The sequence below is a fragment of the Oncorhynchus mykiss genome, chromosome 10 (assembly GCF_057628025.1).
Source record: "Oncorhynchus mykiss isolate SJ-2025 chromosome 10, ASM5762802v1, whole genome shotgun sequence".
NCBI classification, from domain to species: Eukaryota; Metazoa; Chordata; class Actinopteri; order Salmoniformes; family Salmonidae; genus Oncorhynchus; species Oncorhynchus mykiss.
In genome coordinates this window covers 38551729-38565703 of record NC_143031.1, presented here as the reverse complement: position 1 = coordinate 38565703, position 13975 = coordinate 38551729, and the positions used below count along the sequence as shown (strand labels likewise).

At 40.1% G+C, this 13975-nt stretch overlaps 1 protein-coding gene across 2 annotated transcripts in view; it reads left to right on the top strand.

The window, feature by feature from the left end:
- Positions 1-1988: 1988 nt before the first annotated feature.
- LOC110533841 (relaxin receptor 1) overlaps positions 1989-13975 on the top strand; it is a 33891-nt gene continuing 21904 nt past the window's right edge. The window contains exons 1-5 of one of the 2 annotated variants that reach the window (XM_090186554.1): positions 1989-2061; positions 5954-6082; positions 7346-7417; positions 7724-7829; positions 11581-11652. In XM_090186554.1, the coding sequence (XP_090042680.1) occupies positions 1989-2061; positions 5954-6082; positions 7346-7417; positions 7724-7829; positions 11581-11652 (452 nt within the window). Of the gene's footprint in view, positions 2062-5941; positions 6083-7345; positions 7418-7723; positions 7830-11580; positions 11653-13975 lie in introns of both variants that reach the window. The other variant, XM_090186553.1, reaches the window with a different exon arrangement.

The following is a 13975-nucleotide window of genomic DNA, read 5'->3' as shown; positions in this document are numbered from 1 at the left end:
AGTGACTTCTTAGTCGACCCCCACTTCCCCTTTTGTCTAACAAGCCGCCATGCCGGTTTAGCCCACTAGGGCACATTCTCCTATCATTTCATGTAACCACATTTACCTTGTTTGTTTGTTTGTTTATGCATATCTGTGAATTACTTAGTTAGTAATAAATACATTATTTAAGACAATTGATGTATGGATGACTCATAGTGAAGACTGGGTTCGTGCAGATAACCAACAATTTACAACATTTGGAATGAGACTAACGTGAGGTAAAGTAAATAATTCATTAATTCGAAGACTAATTGACCAGAATAAATATCTGAAAAGTTGTTTTAGGAAATTATAACTTTGTAATGTGAATATTTTTCCTTGGTGCCCCGACTTCCTAGTAATTACGGTTACATGATTGATCAGTCTAGTCGCGAAATAACTAATTACAGAGAATCTTTGATAAAAACTATCAGTCTTCAGTTAATGATAGTAAAGACACAACACCTCAAAGAAGTGCAACCATTTTCTATGCATGGTGTTTTGGGAAATGTATCTTATATCTTCAGCCTTTGTAAGAAAAATGCATTGTTAAACCACTCATAATCCTAAATTACATTGCTATTGGGAAACCGGGCCCAGGACGTTAGTGTGTTTAAAGCTAGCTAGCTCTCTGCCAATTTATTCTTGATTACAGACAAAATACAGACATTTCTACACATAATGCTACTACACACATTGATTAAACGTTGTTTATGAATGCTTGAATATGAGCGTGAGCTAGCTAGCCAACTTTGCTAGCTAGTTGGATAGCTGCTAAATAGTTAGCTAGCTACTCACCGAGAACCAATACCGTTTGCCCACACAAACAATAATAATGAAGAGGCTTTTCTCCATCATCATATTCCTCTCGATCTCCGATGTCTGAACAAACAGCACTTTGTGAGACGATCTTCGGAATTTTTCTTAAAGTAAGCTAGATAATTCAAATGGGGTAAATGAAAACTCAAATATTTACTCTAAATACAAGGGAATGTTTTGGTTTACTTCTTTAGCCTGCTGCTAGTTAGCTTGTCGATGAACGATTACGTAGACATAACCAATGTCATATCTGAAGGCATGTAAAAATGTGCCCTGCCCAGCACTCCTGATAGGTGGTGGTGTTAATAACTACAGTAAAAAATCATTGTAAACCCAAATGTAATGTCAGATTTTGTAATAAAGTAGCTCAAAAATACAGAAATACAAAACACTGTAGGTTCCGTTTGAAATACTGAAAAGTCTATTTGTGTTGAATCTGAAATGGAATTTCACCTGATGCAAGAGGCATGGTTTCTCATTCTTGCATCTGGTGAATAATATGATTCCATCAAAAATATAGATTTAGTTTAGTTTAAAAATATATATATATATTATTGATATTATCAATTGTTTCTCAGTTGAGAGAGAATTGTAAGATTTCATTGCACTCCTGTCTTTTCTATGATGACACACCGTGATCTCCTCACTTAGTTTTTGAATCAGATATTGGATTTCATCCAGACAATGAATTAAACAATTTTCTTTACGAGCTGCACCTGAAATCTCAGCACCAATCCAAGGTATAAACAGTGATTGATCAGACAGATGCAATGTACAGATCAGACAGATGCAAGGCAGGATGTAGTCAAGAGATGATCAATAACCAATAATGGCTATTGTTGTATTGTTCTCTTTTTCTTTGCACATTGGCAGAGTAATTGTATAAGTGAATGTTCAGCCATGTGTATATGTGTGTGGGTGTATGTATGTGACAGACAGACAGAGAACGAGTAAGTGAGAGAGAGAGAGAGAGAAAGAGAGAGAGAGAGAGAGAGTAAAATGAGAGATAGAGAGTGTGTGTATGCAGCACACACTTAAATGCAAGAGGCTATGTGTTTGAGAGACCTGACACCAAAAGCTGGTGGAGTCAGTACAGTGGAGACTCATCCTCACTTGCGATCATTTGGATCAGGATTACAGAAAGAGAGATGCATCTTGTTACTGCTCCTATAATGCACCCTTTATGCATCTTCGGTTATCTTTCTCTGACAGCTGTCATAGGTAAGTCATTTAATTTTGGTATCAACAATAGGATAATAACTGTATAGACTGGGATTCAGACATTGACAAAATCAATGATTATCCTGCTTCTATGAATCATGTGCACTTCATTCTCATTAGTGAAAATGAGGAAAGGGAATCAAAGTGCTATTGGATGGCACTGAAAGTACAGCTTATTTGTGATGACATACACAGGTTTGAATGGCCTGTTAATGTCTACTAAATAATATATGAATATCCCTCCTGAGTAGAATGGGGGCATTGACCCATAACATTACATTATATTTGTTTTGCATTAGTCCAATAAGTGAGTTAGTTGATGAATTAGTTAAGAAATTAAGAGTTCCAGTATAACAGACCGGTGGCTTCAAAGCCTCTCAATGGCCAAGACATAGTTTCAGCAATCCAGGGTTTATATATGTCATTGGCTGTAACTCTGCCACCTTCCACCGTAGATGTGGAAGTCTGACATATGCAGATGTGCTGGATTTGAGATGCAGCCCATGCAAATCATTTTATATATTTAGCTTAAACTGACATATTTTGATGGGGAATGTTTTATTCTGTTACTTAGATTGATGCACGGGTAAGTCAATGGACTCTTAAGGATTAAGACATTTGTTAAGAAATTTGTTGAGTTGAGAAATTAAGAATTAAAATGGGCTTCTTTTATAGGAATGGGCCATGCTTTTCATGAAATAGCAGTAAACGTATTGGTTATATTGATATTGATCAAATATATAAATGCAGCTGCCACTGTATTGCAGCCATTGGACACAGTTTATCATAGCGCACTACGCTTTATTACGGACGATAGGTTCAGTACAGCATTGTATTCTGTATCAGAAAGTAGGCTGGCCCTCTCTGAAGTGTCGTAGATTGATGCATTGCACTCTTTTTGAGTGGATGAATTGGTGTCACTAGGGAAATTCAAAAAGCTCATTGAGCACATTATTACTGAAAAATGTGTTTGTTTTCTATGAATGTGTTTTGCTTTTTGTGTATTGATGTGAATATTTATGTGTATATTGATGTGTACTTTATATTGATGTGTATTGATCTATATTAAATGTGCATGCAGGGCTTATCTGTGAAAGAGACCTGGGTCTCAGCATGACTCTCTGTTGAAATAAAGGTTATACACAGTACCAGTCAAAAGTTGGGGCACACCTACTCATTCCAGAGTTTCTCTTTATTTTGTCTATTTTCTACATTGTAGAATAATAGTGAAGACATCAAAACTATGAAATAACACATTTCAATAACTTTTAAAGTTTCTTCAAGTGCAGTTGCAAAAACCATCAAGTGCTATGATGAAACTGGCTCTCATGAGGACCAGCACAGGACAGGAAGGCCCAGAGTTACCGTAGCTGCAGAGGATAAGTTCATTAGAGGTACCAGCCTCAGAAACCGGCAATTAACTGCACCGCAGATTGCACCTCACAGAGTTCAAGTCACAGACACATCTCAACATCAACTGTTCAGAAGAGACTGTGTGACTTGATGCTCAAATTGATGCTCAATTTGCTGCAAAGAAACCACTACTGGACACCAATAATAAGAAGAGACTTGCTTGGGCCAAGAAACATGAGCAATGGCCATTAGACTGGTGGAAATATGTCTTTTGGGACATATTTGAGATTTTTGGTTCCAAACGCCGTGTCTTTGTGAGACACAGAGTAGGTGAATCTCCGAGGTGGAAGGTGTGGGGGTGCTTTGCTGTTGACTGTCAGTGATTTATTTAGTATTCAAGGCACACTTAACCAGCATGGCTACCACAGGATTCTGCAGCAATACGCCATCCCATCTGGTTTGCGCTTAGTGGGACTAACATTTGTTTTTTTATTTGACCAAGAACGGAGAGTGATGGTGCATCTACACCTGCTTGCTTGCTGTTTGGGGTTTTAGGCTAGGTTTCTGTACAGCACGTTGAGATATTAGCTGATGTACGAAGGGCTATATCAATAAATTTGATTTGAATTTGATTTGATGGTGGTCCATCAGATGACCTGGCCTCCACAATCACCCAACATCAACCCAATTGAGATGGTTTGGGACGAGTTGGAACGCAGAGTGAAGGAAAAGCAGCCAACAAGTGCTCAGCATATGTGGGAACTCCTTCAAGACTGTTGGAAAAGCATTCCTCTTGAAGCTAGATGAGAGAATGCCTAGTGTGGAAAGCTGTCATCAAGGCCAAGGGTGGCTACTTTCAAGAATCTAAAATCAATTTTGATTTGTTTAATTAACACGTTTTTGGTTATTACATGATTCCATATGTGTTATTTGATCGTTTTGATGTCTTCACTATTATTCTACAATGTAGAAAATAGTACAAATCACTAAAAACCCTTCAATGAGTAGGTGTGTCCAAACTTTTGACTGGTCCTGTATATAATTATTATTATTTATTTAAGTATGACAAAATGCCACATAGCATTCCTGAACACAATAGGGTCTCTCTAGAGTAGACGTACACTCATTTAGATACAGATTCAAATATCATTCATTGGTGGTGGTTCACCCAAGCAGCAGGTGGGTGGAGATTTTCACAGTGTGATTACAAGCAAGCAGCCACTTGTTGCAATGTTTGCTTTTGTAGCAATTTATTTGCTATATCTGTTTGGTTTAGATTAACCTTGTTGCACATTTTGCTGTGTTTGTTTGTAGATAGTGAAATAGTGTTAAACATGGAGACTTGCTGTTGTTTGATGACAAGCACTTATGTAAGACCCACATTTAGTAACTGCACTGAACAGAAGCAATGTATGATAGAACGAACCACAATCTTTGAACACTGAGACAGATCACAAATGATCCACATACAATTACAGTCTACAAGACTATTCAAATGAGCTGAGACCGGTGGTCTTAAATTTCAAAGATACAGAATTAAAATGATTGATTTATTATCAGCACATTGTAATGCTAAGTGTATATTTCAATATTCAAGTCAGCATTTGAACTAACCCTTTGAGCATGAGGGAAATTAAACAGTTGAAAGAGTTACCCCATGGAGTGGTGTTTTGCTTGGGATTATGCAGAGCATCACATGTAGGATGTACATTGTGTAAAATTAAACGTACAGTAGTGAAAGTGTGAAACTGTCTAATGGCTTCATTCCCTTGGGTAACTCAGTTCAAATGTACAAATACAAACCAATGAACTGTAAAGTGGACTTTAATCATGTCTTGTTTTTTAGATACAGATGAAATGTGGAAAAATATTGTAATAATTAAGAAAAAAACTTCATCCAACCCCAGAGCTGTTCCACTGCCACCATAGGGAATGTGGGGGAACACAGGGGAACCTGCGTGACGTCTTGAGGATGTGAGGTCACACGAGTGGTGGCAGATCAGTCAGAGTTCTAAGCACAGCTTCCATCAGTCATGTGACCTGACAGCATCACGAACTCAGACATCTTGGAAAGGAGGCAAAACTATCATCATAGAAGTCATGTATAATCTATAAATTCAAAGTCTTTAACATAGGACTGTGTATTTGTTATATTTCAAAAAGTCTATTAATTTGTTTTTATTTAATTACTCTATTTAACCATAGGTACTCAGCTAATAAATATCTTGCATAATTTAGAATAAACCTATGGTCTCTACATGAAATATGACAGTGACAAATAAGTGCACTTAGCTGTACTTGTTTACCTCCAAGCAGGCCATTTACAAAGCCATTGTGCTCATACAATGTTTCAATGTATCATACATTTTTCATTTCATATGTCTTCATTTCTCTATTTTCTATTTGACCTCATTATCTTGTTTTTGATTACTTCTATCCATTGATACTAGAATTACGTCCTTGCCGCTCGAAAAGGCTTTTAACGTATTTTTGGATTGAATCAGAGATGTTTTAGTGTCTCCTTTAGAATACTCCACAGACAGCAACCTCTACCCTGTCTGTCCACTGGGCCAGTTCCCCTGTGGAAACCTGTCTGTGTGCCTGCCCCAGCTTTACCACTGCAATGGGGTCCAGGACTGTACTAACGGAGCTGATGAGGAAAACTGCGGTGAGTCTTGAACAACAGCAGCTACAGGAGTGTAAACAGATAGTTATTGTGCAGTATGTTTTTGTCACACCAGATAGGTGCAGTGAAATGTGTTGTTTTACAGGGTCAGCCATAGTAGTACAGCGTCCCTGGAGCAAATTAGGGTTAAGTTCCTTGCTCAAGAGCACATCAACAAATGTCTCACCTTGTCGGCTCGGGTATTCGAACCAGCAACCTTAGTTACTGGCTCTAGGGTACCTGCCTCCCTAGTTGAATGCATCTGCTCTGAGATAGTCATCAGGCATCTAGTCCAGGGGTATTCAACTCTTACACTATGAGGTCTGGACCTGCAGGTTTTCTGTTCTACCTGATAATTAATTGCACCCACCTGGTATCCCAGGTCTAAATTAGTCCTTGATTAGAGGGGAACAATGAAAAAAGCAGGAGAACTGACTCCGAGGTCCAGAGTTGAGTTTGAGGGATCTAGTCACACCAAATATGAACAAACATATAGGTAACTGACCAAATTAAGGAAATACTTAGGTAAATAAGGATCCAAAGTATATTGAAAGCAGGTGCTTCCACACAGGTGTGGCTCCTGAGTTAATTAAGTAATTAATTAATCAACAAAACACTCAATTATGGTATTTAGCATTTTATTAGGATCCCCAATTAGCTACTGCTAATGCAGCAGATACTCTTCTTGAGGTCCACATAAAACATGATATAATACATATCATTAATAGACAAGTACATGACAAGGCCAGAGCTACATAAATAAAAAATAAGAATACACGCTTTCATATATTTAGGCCTTCATAATCATGTGATTCATAGACACTACTGAATGCAAGTGCAACACACAAAAACTGAAATGGAAACGCAATAACAAGGAGGTGTGTTGCAAATAGGCTGACACTTTTCACTATATTCTGCTGACATGAAAATAGCAATCTTGTTTTGCTAAATTCCCCTGAAGTGAATAAAGCTACCTTGTTTCTATAGTTACCACCCATAATGGGTATCCTGGGGTAAAGTATAGACTTTTTTCAATTTCTCGTCGAAGAATGGTGTCGCATCTCTGCAATAGAGTTCCAGACACTTGTAGAATCTATGCCAAGGCGCACTGAAGCTGTTCTGGCGGCTCATGGTGGCCCAACGTTATATGCTAGTGTTTCTTTTGGCAGTGTGTCTATAACTTCACACATTTAAGTTGCACACAAAAATACACACATAATGTATGCACAAAAATAAAAACATTCACTATAATGTTTCCCTGTACAGTGGATAACAGCGGGTGGCCACATCTTTTTGATGCCTTTATGAAGAAAAATGTTGAAGATTCCAAGGAATGCAGTGAGTTGATGAGTAAAATATTCTGATGCAAATGCAACTATTTACATAGCCGAACTAATATTGCACTGCTTTGAATTAATAATGCATTAACTAAACCTGAACTAAAGCAAAAAAAAATTCAACCCATTTTAAATATGAAATCATGCTTTGAGGTCATCCATTCACATCCTTCTGTTACTGTAAATAACATAAATAATTTAAGCAATTCTAAGAAACGTTTAGGAACTATATCAAACAGTAATTTCAGGAAATGGTACGTGATACAACTCCGGGTCTGTGCATGTCTTCTGTGCTTCTGTCCTGCAGTACTGGACGTGTTTCCAGAGGTATGTTTCTGTGAGGGCAGGAGAATAAACTGTAACAAAAAGGGTCTACTCAGCATCCCAACTGTGTCTTCCAATATAACAGCTCTGTGAGTATATTGGATTCCTGCCCTTGGGAAGTCTAACACTAGAGCACAGCGATTGGTATTGGGACAGCTATAGTATATTATATACACATATACAGCATCAGTCAAAAGTTTGGACACACCTACTCATTCAAGGGTTTTTCTTTACTTTTCTACATTGTAGAATAATCTAAATGTCAGGACAAAATGTGTACATCTATAGCTAGGTTTCCATCCAATTGGCAACAGATTTTCATGAGAATATTCAAAAATCTGCATAAAGAAAATATGTGCATTTTCCCACCAGTGGTGTGATTCCACCAAACTGACTTGTTGCAGATACAAATCTGTTTGTAATGACATGGTGCACATAAAATGTACTTTTTCGCTTAAGTATTCATGTAACGAATAGTTCAATGTGTTTCCATCGCATTTTCAACTCTCCCAATAGTTCTGTCACAAAAGCTGTTGCGGTAAATAGCAAATGTGCCTAATCTAGTCTTGGCACGTGTGCTCTAGCCAACAGCTCGCAGATACAGTGCGGGTACACTTTGTGGGTAGGCTAGTCTACATGATGAGATTATAATGGATAAGAGTGAGAATATTTTTATTTGTCAAAGGGTAGTCAACCATGGATCATCATGTCACCAGAATAAGACCGTCAATATTTATTGGAAAAGAGCACAAAGCTCATCACGTGCAATTTCACCACATTGTGAAGTTCAATCAATTACAGGCTAACAGTGCATTCGGAAAGTATTCAGACCCCTTGACTTTTTCCACATTTTGATACGTTATAGCCTAATTCTAAAATTTATTGATTCGTGTTTTTCCCCTGATCAATCTACACAATACCCCATAATGAAAAAGCAAAAACGGGATTTTAGAAATGTTTGCAAATGTATTGTAAATACAAAACTGAAATATGACATTTACATAATAAGTATGCAGACTCTTAACTCAGGACTATGTTGAAGCACCTTTGGCAGCGATTACAGCCTCGAGTCTTCTTAGGTATGACGCTACAAGCTTGGCACAACTGTATTTGGGGAGTTTCTCCCATTCGTCTCTGCAGATCCTCTCAAGCTCTGTCAGGTTGGATGGGGAGTGTTTCTGCACAGCTATTTCTAGGTTTATCCAGAGATGTTCGATCGGGTTCAAGTCCAGTCTCTGGCAGGCCACTCAAGGACATTCAGAGACTTGTCCCAAAGCCAGTCCTGCATTGTCTTGGCTGTGTGCTGTCGTGACGTTGGATGGATTAATGTGATGACTGCTGTTCATCGAATGATTAACTGTTTATAATTCCGTGATTAAATAAATCTGGTAAATATTAACTCAGTAACCTGTGACATTGGAAAGTTTGGCTTTATTGAGTTTCTATTTCCCAAATGAACTCTAAGAATATCAGAATATCGATTTTACAACAGTCGCTAATTCATTAATTTCCTCTACAGTCTCATTCTGAACATCGCATAATCTGGGAATCTGCACAAACCCGAGTCCCACTAAATAAGTCAGTACCACACCAATTGAGTTGATTATTTATTTACTAACAAGTTAAAATGATAATATAAGATACACATACACACAGTTTGGGCTATTGATTAGAATTTAGCACAATGAAACAGGTCCCTAGCGGGCCAACACAATATTACACGTTACACAAAATGAGGATTTCAAAAGAGAGAGAAAGAGAGAGTGCACGAGAGGAAAGCACACTTGGGTACATTTGTAAACTATGCTTAGTTTAACCCTAACCTTGCCCCAAACTGCCGCTCTTATGGGTCAGAAGATAATAATGTAATTACGTGTCGAAGGTCTCCGATGGGGTATCTCTTCATGGACCGAGCTCCTCCGTTTCCACCTTGAGGGCAAGTTCTCTGGGCATAACTAGTTTTGAGGCAAAGTCTGGATTTTACTCAGATCCAATTTAGACAACTAACTTCACATTTCATCTTTACAAAAACATTCTCTTTGATCTGGACATTTTCTACACAATATACATTATGCTAACATCAGGTACATTTTGTGAAAACGCTTCACGCTACAATGTTTTCGTTATAACGTCGTCATTTAACTTTTAATAACATAACAAAAACAACATTTGTTTTCATATTCCATCTATCGTCATTACTACCATTTTGTCTGACAAAACATATTGTCCCAAAGTCAATTTATTGCATGTTACTGTTCTGAGGTAGGTTCTCCATAGGCCCATCATACATTTCATTCCTCCATACTGAGAAGACAAAGGGATTTAGTCTGCTGCCTTAAGATTTACAATGGGCAGGAGGTGTCATAAAACCCCCCACCTCCTTACCTCTCGATCTCTCCCCCTCTGGCAAATGTGTGACAAATGTCTCTTGTAGGAGTGTGGTCCACAGTAACCTGACCCGAACTGGCCAGTCATGACAGTGCCTAGGGTCGTTGTCCTGTTGGAAGGTGAATCTTCGCCCCCAGTCTGAGGTCCTGAATGCTCTGGAGCAGGTTTTCATCAAGGATCTCTCTGTACTTTTTTCCGTTGATCTTTCCCTCGATGCTGACTAAGTCTCCCTGTCCCTGCCGCTGAAAAACATTCCCACAGCATGATGCTGCCACAACCATGCTTCACTGTAGGGATGGTGCCAGGTTTCCTCCGGACATGACGCTTGGCATTCAGGCCAAAGAGTTGAATCTTGGTTTCATCAGACCAGAGAATCTTGTTTCTCGTGGTCTGAGAGTCTAAAGGTGCCTTTGGGCAAACTCCAAGCGGGCTGTCATGTGCCTTTTCCTGATGAGTGGCTTTAGCCTGGCCACTCTAACATAAAGGCCTGATTTGTGGAGTGCTGCAGAGATGGTTGTCCTTCTGGAATGTTATCCCATCTCTACTGTACAGAGAAACTCTGGTGCTCTGTCAGAGTGATCCATTGGGTTCTTGGTCACCTCCCTGACCAAGGCCCTTCTCCCCCGACTGCTCAGTTTGGCCGGGCGGCCAGCTCTTGAAAGTGTCTTGGTGGTTCCAAACGTCTTTAATTTAAGAATGATTGAGGCCACTGTGTTCTTGGTGACCATCAATGCTGCAGATATTTTTTGGTACACTTCCCCAGATCTGTGCCTTGACACAATCCTGTCTCAGATCTCTGCGGACAATTCAGTTGAACCAATGGCTTGGTTTTTGCTCTGACATGCACTGTAAACTGTGGGACCTTATATAGACAGGTGTGTGCCTTTCCAAATCATGTCCAATCAATTGAATTTACCACAGGTGGGACTCCAATCAAGTTTTAAAAACATCTCAAGGATGATCAATGGAAACAGGATACATCTGAGCTCAATTTCGAGTCTCATAGCAAAGGGTCTGAATACTTATATAAATAAGTTATTTCTGTTTTCTATTTGTAACATTTGCAAAAATGTCTAAAAAACAGTTTTTGCTTTGTCATTATGGGGTATTGTGTGTAGATTGATGAGGATTTTTTATTTAATACATTTTAGAATAGGCTGTAAAGTAACAAAATGTGGAAAAAGTCAAGGGGTCTGAATAGATTCCGAATGCACTGTAACCAAATGACAACATGCAATATAGATTTTGATTGAATAGTTTGGGGTAGGCCTCATCTCTGAATGCTCCTCAGAGCCAGATGCTAATGACAGGTTGCCCTATGCTGGAATCTTCCTGTTTCCATCACAGCTGTCATGATTAGTTTTTTAATACAGTATGACTTTACTCGCTTAAAAATTGTGGATGGAAACGTGGCTTATGCACAGTCAAACTAGCAGCTATCTTTACCTTCAGTGAGCTGAACAGCAACCAGATAACTGCTCTCCAACCAGACCAGTTCATCCGCTACAAACACCTTGAGAGACTGTAAGTATGACCCCCTCTTTTTGACCTTTCCTTCTTTCTCTGCACTTAACTCTAAATTGTAAATTGACAAGTATTTATTTATTTGTTAAGTTTGTGTTCAATCTGTTTAAAGGACCTGAATAGTCAAAACCATATTTTTCTTCAAATTGGATGATATTTGGAAGAAACCAGATCAAAGTAAAGTAGGATGACCAAAGCATGAAAACTGAATGTTGCTTGTACTTTGATAAAGTTTAGTTCATCAAAAAACTTGAATTCAGGAAGCCAGATTATTGGGGATGTATGCAACATCACATTTAGCCATTCATTTTAATACACAAATGGTAACGTCTTCTTCTCTTAAATAAGAACCGCCTTGTAATAATCATTGCAGAAGGCCTGTTTGCAGAGGGGCGTGGTTAAAGGGGAATGGAAACACTCGGCTTTAGAACACCAGCTAACTGTAACTCTAAATCACAATTTTGGCATTGTTGCATCACTGGCAGGAAAGTTAAGTAATTCCTGAATTTACTGAGTCCATGACCTATGCGTGCATTAATAGTACATAACATCATTGACAGTTACCTTCAAGTCAAAAAGCTTGGCTGAGAGGCTAGCTAGTTATCATCATAAGGGTTAGGCTTCAGGCTTAGTCAACATTACTTACCACAATCAACAGCCAGCAGGCTTAGCTACTATTTCTAAGAATCATGACATATCACAGAAACAGATAGCTAAATAGATAGCTAGATATTTTCATTAGGTATCTATCTATCTAGCTAATCATTATAGCTACGGGGAACATACTGTATCTAGCTATCTAGCTAGCTGCATTTTACTGGTAAAATAGCAATCCTAATAGCAAAGTCAGATAAATAAAAGTACATTTTTGCTGGAATCTATGGACTGATATAGGGTTAATGTTGTTGTCCTGATCTCAATGACAGAGCACTGTCAAAGTTGTAAGAAACCTGATGATCCGGTTGAGGCGTGAAAGCCTGATGATCCGGTTGAGGCGTGAAAGCCTGATGATCCCGCTGAGACGTAGGAGTCTGACGAACCGGCTGAGGTGTGGGCGATGGACAAGCCGGCTGGGGGGCGTAGAAGCCCGACGAACCGGCAGAGGCATGGGAGCCTGGCGAACCGGCTGAGGCATGGGAGCCTGATGATCCGGTTGAGGCGTGAAAGCCTGATGATCCGGTTGAGGCGTGAAAGCCTGATGATCCGGTTGAGGCGTGAAAGCCTGATGATCCCGCTGAGACGTAGGAGTCTGACGAACCGGCTGAGGTGTGGGCGATGGACAAGCCGGCTGGCGGCGTAGAAGCCCGACGAACCCGGCAGAGGCGTGGGAGTCTGGCGAACCGGCTGAGGCATGGGAGCCTGATGATCCAGTTGTGGCGTGAAAGTCTGATGATCCGGTTGAGGCGTAAAAGCCTGATGATCCGGTTGAGGCGTAAAAGCCTGATGATCCGTTTGAGGCGTAAAAGCCTGATTATCCCGCTGAGACGTTGGAGTCTGACGAACCGGCTGAGGTGTGGGAGCCCGATGGCCCGCCGAAGTATGACGTGGGGTGGGTGCCTGCCGAGCCCACCGGGGCAAGAGAAACCTCAAGAGCCAGCTAGGGCATGGAAGCGCGACAAGCTGAGGCACCCCCGGTTCCATCGGCGATGACACCCGGACCCGACGTCACCAACAAAAAAACAGGCCTCCCTGATTCTTCCAATTTTGGTATCTGCATTCTGTAAGGAGCGACGCTGGAGACAGGAAACAGGTACAGGGAGAACATTTAATGAATAACGGACATAAAACAGGAGAGGAACAGCACCTGGACAGGGGACAAAGTAACAACATCAATGCAGACACAGGGAACAAACAGAGGAAATAGACAGATAAAGGGGAGGCAATCAAATAATGATAGATGAGGCGCAGGTTCTTGTGACGAAGGGGACAGGTGTGCGTAATGATAGGCAGTCTGGTGCCCTCGAGTGCCAGAGAGGGAGAGCGGGAGCAGGTGTGACACATATCCAAACCAGAAGCTATGGATTACAGCCAACATCCGCACTGAACTAACAGCTAGATCTGTTGCTTCCAAGGAGCAGGAACTCTAATCTGGACGCTTATAAGAAATCCCACTATGCCCCCTGATGAACTATCAAACAGGCAAAGCGTCAATACAGGACTAAGATCGAAAACCTACTACACTGGCTCTGACCCTCATTAGATGCGTACCAGGACAGGTACTCAGAGCATGCGCTAAGTGTCTTCACTGACCCAGTCTGCAATACCTACATGTTTCAACCAAACCACTATAGTCCCTGTGCCTAAGAAAGCCAAGGTAACCTGT